The sequence below is a fragment of the Heloderma suspectum genome, chromosome 12 (assembly GCF_057233095.1).
Source record: "Heloderma suspectum isolate Gila_16-S chromosome 12, 16-S_ref, whole genome shotgun sequence".
Taxonomy (NCBI): domain Eukaryota; kingdom Metazoa; phylum Chordata; class Lepidosauria; order Squamata; family Helodermatidae; genus Heloderma; species Heloderma suspectum.
Genome location: NC_139469.1, coordinates 15491057 through 15500952, shown reverse-complemented (window position 1 = coordinate 15500952; position 9896 = coordinate 15491057). Strand labels below are relative to the sequence as shown.

At 42.2% G+C, this 9896-nt stretch overlaps 1 protein-coding gene across 1 annotated transcript in view; it reads left to right on the top strand.

Moving 5' to 3' along the window:
• The first annotated feature begins 1997 nt into the window (after positions 1 to 1997).
• The window catches only part of OTOA (otoancorin), a 72255-nt gene continuing 64356 nt past the window's right edge, over positions 1998 to 9896 (top strand). The window contains exons 1-8 of the mRNA XM_084818467.1: positions 1998 to 2088; positions 4364 to 4392; positions 4491 to 4521; positions 4614 to 4641; positions 5795 to 5882; positions 6474 to 6605; positions 8361 to 8596; positions 8818 to 8921. Of these exons, the coding sequence (XP_084674593.1) occupies positions 2007 to 2088; positions 4364 to 4392; positions 4491 to 4521; positions 4614 to 4641; positions 5795 to 5882; positions 6474 to 6605; positions 8361 to 8596; positions 8818 to 8921 (730 nt within the window). The 5' untranslated portion in view covers positions 1998 to 2006. The remainder of the gene's footprint in view (positions 2089 to 4363; positions 4393 to 4490; positions 4522 to 4613; positions 4642 to 5794; positions 5883 to 6473; positions 6606 to 8360; positions 8597 to 8817; positions 8922 to 9896) is intronic.

Sequence of the window (9896 nt, the reverse complement as noted above, 5' to 3'; positions counted from 1 at the left end):
CAGTGTAATTTCAAACTTTACTGTAAAAGTAATAGGGCAAAGGCAGAAAGAAATACAACCAAGTTCATTGTTTGGGAAACTGGATACTTATAAATGACACAAATGTACTGGAGAACTCCCCACGGAGCAGCTGAAAGAGGAATGTAGGTAGCTTTTCAATGCAGTGAAGTCTAATACTGAGCTAGTTCCCAAGCTCACGTGCTTATCTTCAATCAAACTATTGTTCATGTTATTTTATGCTCCATATAATGTTTTAGTTTCACCAAATGGAGGCCTGCATACAACGTTTGGGGAGACACTGTAGAACTGTTTTAACTTTTAAAATGTATTTTTATTTTTAAGTTAATTTAATTCATTTTATTTAATTCATTTATTTTATTTTTATTGGTAAGTTGCTCTGTGAACATGCCTGAAGACTGGAGTAGACATTTTTATAATAATGGAATGAATAAATAGTATGGTCTCCCCACATACTGAATCTGTAAAAATTAAGGCCACAACATTTAGTTGATTCATCGATTAGATGAATTGATTAATAATAATAATATTTACATTTCTATACTGACCAATAGCCAAAGCTCTCTGGGCGGTTTACAAGGATTAAAAATACAGTATACAGAGATAAAAAACCATTTACATAAAAAACACAATATACACAAAAGAAACATATATCTAAAACAACTTCAAACAAACAATCTCAAAAACAAACAACCATAATCATAAGACGTTCCAGGATCGATTAAAACTTACTATATGCTGCCAAATGCATGGGAGAAGAGATTAACAGCCCAGTCCTATATGTATCTCCTCAGAAGTAACTCCTGTTGTGTTCAGCGGGGCTTACTCCCAGGTAAAGTCGTATAGGATAGATTGGAGCCTAAATATATATATTTTGATCAACTGAAGCTGCAATCCTATTTTATTTATTTATTTATTGCATTTATACCCCGTCTTTTTTCCTCTTGCAAGGAACCCAAGGCGGCTTACATTACCCTTCTCCTCTCCATTTTATCCTCACAATAACAACCCTGTGAGGTGGGTTGGGCTGAGAGTCTGTGACTGGCCCAAAGTCACCCAGTAAGCTTCCATGGCCGAGTGGGGACTAGAACCCGGATCTCCCAGCTCCTAGTCCGACAAACTTGCCACTACACCACACTGGCTCTATACACACTTACCTGAGAGCAACCCTACTTAAACAGAATAATGCTGTGTCTTGACATTCCCATTGGGCAAATTAAAAGGACATTTAAGGCCCTTTGCCACCTCACTTTTTAGTGGTAAGTCCCCCAGCATTACTAGATTTTGGACTTCCACCAACAACAAACCTTTTCTCTGTGAGCATTCTTGCCCCCACACCCAAGCAAAACTGATTAAAAAAAACATTAAAAGCCTTGAAGAGTTGGGGCACTTCCAAACAGAGAGCTCCTAGTACTACCAATTAGAAGCCATTTTTCAGCTATTCCATCTTTTTTCTCCTAAACAGATTTTCTGTGGTAGGAAAAAAGACAAAAGACGCTGTGAGAAAACACAGGAGGGTTACAAGAGGAAGACAGTGTTGTCTGGACTGTAAAATTCCATGAATGAGTCAAGGCGATGGCACAATAAAAGACTCTTCTGGAAGTATCCATTAAATGGTATTGAAAAATAATGCCAAAAACTAAACACCAATTTCTAGCCTCAGTCAAATACAAAATGGCTTTGAAATAGCCAATTTAATATAACAAGGCAATCAACAGAAAAGCCTGAATGAATCCAAACACTGTAATTAACGTGTCTTAATATCAAGCAGCAAAAGAACAATCCAGGTTCTTAAATTTACTGCAAGTTAAAACACACACACACACACACACAAATACACCGCTAAACAGACGAGACAAATTCTGCTCAGTGGCACCAGGCCAAGCAAACTGCAAATATCATCTATTTAAATTCCAACCCTCAGTAAAAGCTTGTTCTTGTTCTCTTTCTTTTATCATCTACTTCTACTCCAGAAAACAATAGGAGAAATGCCCCTAAACCTGAGGATATTTTTCTTGTTGATATTAATGAATCCTGCAGAGGCTGAGAGTCATCAGAATATCAGTCAAGGTAAGATGAAATCCTTTGTATGTCAAAAGTAATTGGTGTATTAAGAAAGCTATAGACATTAAAGTGGAATTTGGTAATGTTTAACACTGCAATCCTATACCCACTTACCTGGAAGTAAGTCTGCTTGAATGCAATGATTTACTTCTGAGTAGACATGGATAGGATTGCACTGTAAGAAAATTAAGTATCAGATTTCATACTAAGACAATATTTGACGTTATGACAGGATTCCCTACTGAGATAACTGACGTTATGGCAGGAGAATATTTGACTCTCACTAGAGCAAAAAAACCCCTTCATGGATCATTGTTGTGGTGAAGGGGCTTGCGTAACTCAGTGAAGCCATAAGCTATGCCGTGCAGGGCCACCCAAGACGGACAGGTCATGGCAGAGAGTTCTGACAAAATGTGGTCCACTGGAGAAGGAAATGGCAACCCACTCCAGTATTCTTGCCAAGAAAACCCCATGGAACGTATCACAAGGCTAAAAGATATGACGTACATCATGAGAAACGCCGGGTTGGATGAATCACAGGTTGGAATTAAGATTGCTGGGGGAATTATCAACAACCTCCGATATGCAGACGATACCACCCTAATGGCAGAAAGCGAAGAGGATCTCAAGAGCCTCTTGTTGAGGGTGAAAGTGGAGAGTGCAAAACCTGGTTTGAAACTCAACATTACAAAAACGAAGATCATGGCATCTGGCCCCATCACTTCCTGGCATATAGAAGGGGAAGAAATGGAAGCAGTGACAGATTTTACTTTCTTGGGCTCCAAGATCACCGCAGACGGTGACTGTAGCCATGAAATTAAAAGACGCTTGCTCCTTGGGAGGGAAGCTATGGCAAACCTAGACAGCATAGTAAGAAGCAGAGACATCACCTTGCCGACAAAGGTCCGTCTAATCAAAGCTATGGTTTTCCCAGTAGCAACGTATGGCTGTGAGAGCTGGACTATAAGGAAGGCTGAGCGTCGAAGAATTGATGCTTTCGAACTGTGGTGCTGGAGAAGACTCTTACGAGTCCCCTGGACTGCAAGGAGGTCAAATTAGTCCATCCTAAAGGAAATCAACCCTGAGTGCTCATTGGAAGGACAGATACCGAAGCTGAAGCTGAAATATTTTGGCCACCTAATGCGAAGAGAAAACTCTCTGGAAAAGACCCTGATGCTGGGAAAGACTGAAGGCAAAAGGAGAAGGGGATGACAGAGGATGAGATGGCTAGATAGCATCACCGATGCAATGAATATGAACTTGAGCACACTCCGGGAGAGAGCGCAGGACAGGAAGGCCTGGCGTGCTATGGTCCATGGGGTCACAAAGAGTCGGACACGACTGAACAACAACAAAGAGCAAAAACAGTGGAAGAAATACATTATTTCTTAGGCCTGAACTGTAGATAGGTTTGCATGTCTCGCTCTGGGCCGGCCCTATAATGAGGCAGCCTGATGCAGGCACATCAGGTGGCGTGGAATGGGAAAAGCGGCGCACTGCACCACTCTCCCCACTCAAAGGGCCCACCACCGCCTACCTGGCCATGGTGCTGCCGCCTCCCTCCCTCTCTGCTTGGCTCACTGGCCAACAGCCAACAGATTGTGCCTGCTGGTTGGCTGGCAGCGGCTCCTTCTCCCTTCCTCCCTGCCCGCCAGCCCACTGGCCAGCCGCTCCCACGTCCTGACCCAGCCACAGGGCTCCTGGGAGAGTCAGGCGAAATATCACGAGAGGTCCCGAACTTTTGCTGGAGCGGCCAGGACATTGCAAGAGGTCCTGAACTCTTGTGGGAGTGGCTGGGACCTCTCACGGCTGGGGCAGGAGGTGGGAGCAGCCAGCCGGGCAACCAGCCTGCGAGCCAGATGGGAAGGAGGAGGCAGCAGGAGTCACCACCTACCTGCTGGCTGTCCAGAAGAAGCAGAACAGGGGCACCGGCACTGGAACTGCTGCCGGCACCAGGGTAGCACTGCCTCCTCGCCTGAGGGAGCAGCATGGCTTGGGCTGGGCCTGGTCATGCTAAACCATGGTTTAGCACAATGTCTACAAGCCACAGTGAGTCCTGGGCTTGTGCCCGGCTCTCCTCTCCTCCTCCCGTGTGGCTTTTGCTTCCGCTTTTAGGTAACTTTTAGTTTGCCATGTTGTCCAGACCTGAGATTGTGATTCACTCACATGAGCATCATTGGTAGATACGTGCAGTCTGGACAGTGTTAATTTAAATGATGCCTTATTTTCTGTGTTTATAAAGCAGTTTCTATACATATTTTAATGGGATTTTTTCCTCCAGACCTGCCTCCACAACTTCAAAAAACCGTGGTCAGTATTTTTATAATCTTTGATCATTTTAGCAACATTCTGTCATCTCTGCATGTTATTGTATGCACTTCTTTCTTTCTTGTTTTGTTTTGTTTTAGGAAGAAGTCATAGCTGGAAAGTATCTAAATGGTAATGGTACACTAATTTCATATTGATGTTTTTGAAATCCTCCTGATATATAAGGAAGTATATTAACTTCTTTGTATGTCTTTCTTCTTTAGCTCTCCTTAATATGCTTCATTTCCAAAGGTAACATAAATTTAGTGTTCTTTAGCATGTATTAGATTTAGAGGGTGATGGTATGGGAGTGGAGACTAGCCTCGTGGGCATAAAATTATTTAGAATATTTTATGATAACTGCTAATTTACTCCTAATACAATTGCTGGCCACAAGATTCATGGGACAACTTGTACTGAATAACCACCACTACCCATTGTCAGTTTTGTCAATATTTCAACAATTGCAACCCATCAAACATAAGGAGAATAATAGGAGAAACAATTTTGAGTAAATTCTCAAAGAAATGTGGAAGGTAGCCCCGCGCGCACCCCCCCCACTCTTTCGTAAGGTGTATGCATAGATCCCACAGGATGCCCAGATCTAACACAGAGTTATGGATTAAGGCTATTTGGCTTGCATTCTACAAACCTTTAGAGCATCTTTCATTATAGCGTGCTACCCAGGCGGAGCAAGGCAAATGCCAAAAGTACAATCAGCAGGATATTCTTTGACTAATCAGTTCAACATAACGTGCCCATATTGGGCTGGTTTGGACATAAAGCTAAACTATGGTTTAGCGTTACGTCCGAACCAGCCCAATATGGACACATTATTAGGATGAATCATTGTGAGCCTCAGGCTCATGTACACGCCTTCCTCCAGCATGTCATAAGGAGTTTGGAAGCTTTACTTCCATTGTGGATTAAGTGCAGCTTGCCATATCATCTGAACCCAGACCAGCTGTGATTGCTCTTAACTATGCTTAGATGAAACAAGCCAACTTCAAGACATAGTTTATGACCGTGGCTTGCTTCAACTAAAAATAGTTAAGATTCACCACCGTTTAGGGTTCAAAAGACATACTAAACTGCCTTTAACCTAAAATTCTGGATTAAATGCGATAATTCGTGGTTTAACTGAAAATGGAAGCGGAATCTTCTGATCCCTTTGCAGCCTTGCCGGAGGTGGAGAGGGAAGGGTGAAGCGCATGCACCATGGTTTAGCATTATGTTCACAAGCAGCCACTATGTTAAAGCCGTTCTACACATTACGTGCTACACAGAATGAGGAGGATAGCCCCTTCTGCTGCGTTAGTATGAGCATGTACTAGTTGTAGATACCTTACAATTTCAGTGTAAATTATTGAAGATACTTGTCGGGGGGCTGTCTTTTCTTTTACAGCACAAATACATGGACAGCAGATCTGCTTAACAAAATCATGGTATATTTCCATGCTCAGAATATTGTAATGACTTATAGCAACTTACAGGTTCGTATCGATCTAATCCTTTCCTACTGAAATATTTCAATACAATCTGGGGCAGGGGGAAGAATTAACAGATAAAGACTTAGGAATGAAACATTGTTAAGCTTGTTGGCGCTAGTTCATTGTTGTAGCTATAATTAAGACATAGGGTTAGGGCTGGTCCTATACTCAGGCAACTCACGCACTTGCGTAGGCAACAGTGTTTATAGGACACCAGTGGGGCAGTGTGCATTCTAAGTGTTGCGCTTCATGATCCCTTGCAATGCCACAGAGAATTCTCTGTGGATGACACTTGGATGTATCTCCTCTGCATCTTTAAAAGAGATTTCTGGAAAGCATCCCTCAAATCATACAGCTCGGCTTCTTGAGGAGTCAAAATGGGTTGCATTTTGACTCCACTCATGCAAGCGCTTTCTGTCTGATTTTCTACAGTTCCAACACATCTGGAGGGCCACAGGTTCCCCATCCCTGATCTTATCTTTCCAGAGACAAAGATTTTCAATGTGAAAGTTAGTAAAAACACCAAGAATCATAGATGAACATTTAAAATAATGTTACATTCCCCCTCTCTTTCCCCTCTACTATGTTTTTCAGGTATCTATAAAAAATTACTTGGAGAATCTCTTATATCACCCTGAAGTGCTACTGTCAGAGTTTCGACAGATGAATCATCAGCATTTTCAAACGGCAATGAAATATCTCTTTGGCAACAAGCAGCACCATTTGGTAAATTGGTTTTGGTTATAGTACATGACAAATTGGAACAACACTAGCCTAGATTCACTTTTATATAGCATGCTGTATGACATACTAGCAAGAGCTAGGGCGATGTCGTGGTTAACATGGAGTGGAGAGACTCAGTTCCAAAGCCCGATAGAAGCTTGCCAGGTGATGTTGTCACATTCTCTGGCCTCTCTGAGGTTCTCTGAGGAGGACTCAGAGGGAGAGGAGTTTTCATCCAGTATCCCATCATCTGCTACTCTGGGACCTTTCAGAGGGCAAGGCCCTCAGCACTTACAGCCCCTCGGGGTGGGGGTGGGGTTAATAACAGCTGCAGACCTGCCAGCTTTCAGAATGCTTCAGAAGGCCTCAGCATGTTGCTGAGACAACAGCTTTTGCTGGTGAGTTCCAGCCAACATAGATCTGTCCAGGGTCCTGAAAAGCCCTACCCTGCTCTCCTGCATAGCCAGATTTGACTCTGTTTCATCAGACTTGACTCTGCCTTACCCTTCTAAGAATTGCAACTGCTTCAGATCAGCTTCCCCAGGAACATTGATTGAGCTGAACTAGTCAGGTCAGATGTTGAGACAGTCACCATCTACCAGCCTAATCTACTTCACAGGGCTTTGTGTGAAAAAAATGAGGGAAAGAACTCCATTTACTGCCCTGAGCTACTTGGAGAAAGGATGCATTTAAAATAATAATAATTATAATTATTATAATAATGATGATGTCAGCATTGATTGTTTATAATTTAAAAGATCAAGTACTCATCTAGTCCAGCTCCTTGTTTCCCACAGAGGCTAAAATATTTATTATTTGTTTATTTATTTCAAGTAAGTAGCTTCTAAAAAAATTATTTTGATGCAAAGCAAACAAAGCAGTATAAATTCAATTCAATTGAATTAAATTCCATCACAGCAATCTATAAACAATAAAAACACAGCATTATAAAATCCAGGAGTTTGGTATAAAACAAAAATGGTCTGTTCTGAAAAGCCTTGCAGAAATAAAAAGATGCTTCTGGGCAGGGCATGACAGCAATATCTATTAGAGAGTAATCCTATGCCCCCTAGACAGCATCTGGGGGGGCATAGGATTTTTCATATTCCTGGATTTGAAGCCGGAGACAGAGCTCTGACCTCAGACCCAGGAGTCTGAGTTCCCCTCACAGCCGGTGTGGAGAGAACTGTGCCGGCTGCTTCTCCGAGGTTGAAAAGCAACCTCGGAAAAGACAGGAAGGGGACCAGGGAAGCCAGGATACGAGCTATATAAAAATTCCCAATTAGCTGAAATGCGGAACGCAGAGGTGACGATCGCCTCCGTGCTGCTCCTACTCTGCGTAGGATTCTCATCAGCCTCCGAGTTCAGAGGCTGACAGGAATCCCGAAAGGATTGCTCCTTATTCCCTTTATTTCTGATGTTCAGGCATGAGTGCTGAGGTGATGTAGAAAAAAAGACACCACCCATGCACAAGAGGGAGGTATCATCAGGTTCGGTAGAACCCTGAAGTTTTGCAGAAGTAGAAAACATCTGGTGAAACAAATGCCAAAGGGCAGGTGGGGGGCGGAAGCCATACTGGCCCATTGAGGACTCTGCATGCTCAATAAGCATGGAATACTGACTGTTGGAGGAAAATCTGGGTGGCTGGGGAATGGGATGGTGTATCCTGTGGCTGGAACACTAGACACTGCCACGGTTTGCTGCATATCCCACTTGTCCTGCCTAATACCCACTGATACATCTAGACTCTGTCTACAGGAGTTGGGAAATATTATTATCGATCTGGCTGAGATAAGAGAGAGAATTTTCCAAAGCCCAGGAGGAAATAGAACTTTGTTCCTTATTACTCTGGAGAAGTGCTTTCTAACACTGAATGCTGCGGAATGTGTTGACATATTAAGCCAAGTTCTCCGGGCATCTTCGATCACCTATCTTCAAGTCCACACCATAACACGTCTACCAAAAGATCTTCAGGAAGATGCTTTTCAAAATCTGTAAGTTACTTTCTTGGCTCTAAACAACTCAAGGTAACTACTATCGATTTCGTTGTATATCAAATTGGACTGATAGAATCTCTTTGGCTTTCAGACAGCTTTTGATTGTATTTGGGGTTTTTTGCTTTGGAGGCTCCTGAAGAATTTTAGTTGATCTGTGCTACCAAATAAAATGTTGGTAGCCAGTCTGTCTACTGTCCTGCACTGCTTTTGTCTTTTAGATCGACAGTATTCAAAGGCTTGTATGACCGAATAACAGCAAATGCACAACGGGCTCTCTATGACTGGATGACACGGATCCTACAAAAATCCTACAATACCAGTGGTAGGTTGAGTATTAATTATCAACAAGTGGGGCTTGCAACTAAGGGTGCAATCCTAGGTGTGTTTAGGACATCTTTTTGGCCAAACACACATAGGGTTCCACCTTGGACCCCCCCTTTGGTTTTTTTAATGTTTTTTTTTTTAATTCTGAAATCCTTGGGGTTTCCAGAAGCCTACTGATACCTCCCCCTTGTGCAGCATCAGGCAACCTTTTTCCAGTGGAGGCTGGTGGTTCCAATGTCAGTAGGGCTATGAATCCGCACTGGGTTTTAGTTAGAACCAGTCAGAACTCTAAAGGAGCTGTCCAAGGTACTGAAACCTAACCCCCAATGGGTTCAGCACCTTGGATAGCTCCCTTAGAGTTCTGGCTGGTTCTGGCTGAAACCTAGAGTGGATGCATTGCCCCACTGAAATTAAAGCCATCAGCCTCCACTGCTTTTCTCCACCTGTATAATGGTAAATTTGCTAAGTACAAAAAAGGGCCACAGTTGTAGAAACCAAAAGGAAATCTGCAAACACGCACACAACTGTAAGGGGGTCAGATTGTACTAGTGTAATATTGTAACAATATGAAAACACACGATAACGTAGTAGGCGTAATCTATTCAAAATAGGATTGTTGTTAGAACAATATAATTGTACATATGAAAACAATGTGAATACAATTGTACATATATTGGTGAATAACAGAAGCATCTGTATCACAGGTATATACAAATTATTACTATAGTTTGTTCAGAGGATCTTAAAGTCCATTCAAGAAGTCTTTACAGGAATCCGGTGTAATCTTGTTTCGCATATGAGTTGCTTCTTCAGATAAATAATAACTGTAAAGATATAAAGAATATAAGGTCTATAGTCATATGTATATACACACATATGCACACGCACACAATTATTTTTATTTCTTTTATTTTATTATTTATCTGAAGAAGCAACTCATATGCGAAACAAGATTACAAGTGGCAGATGCTGG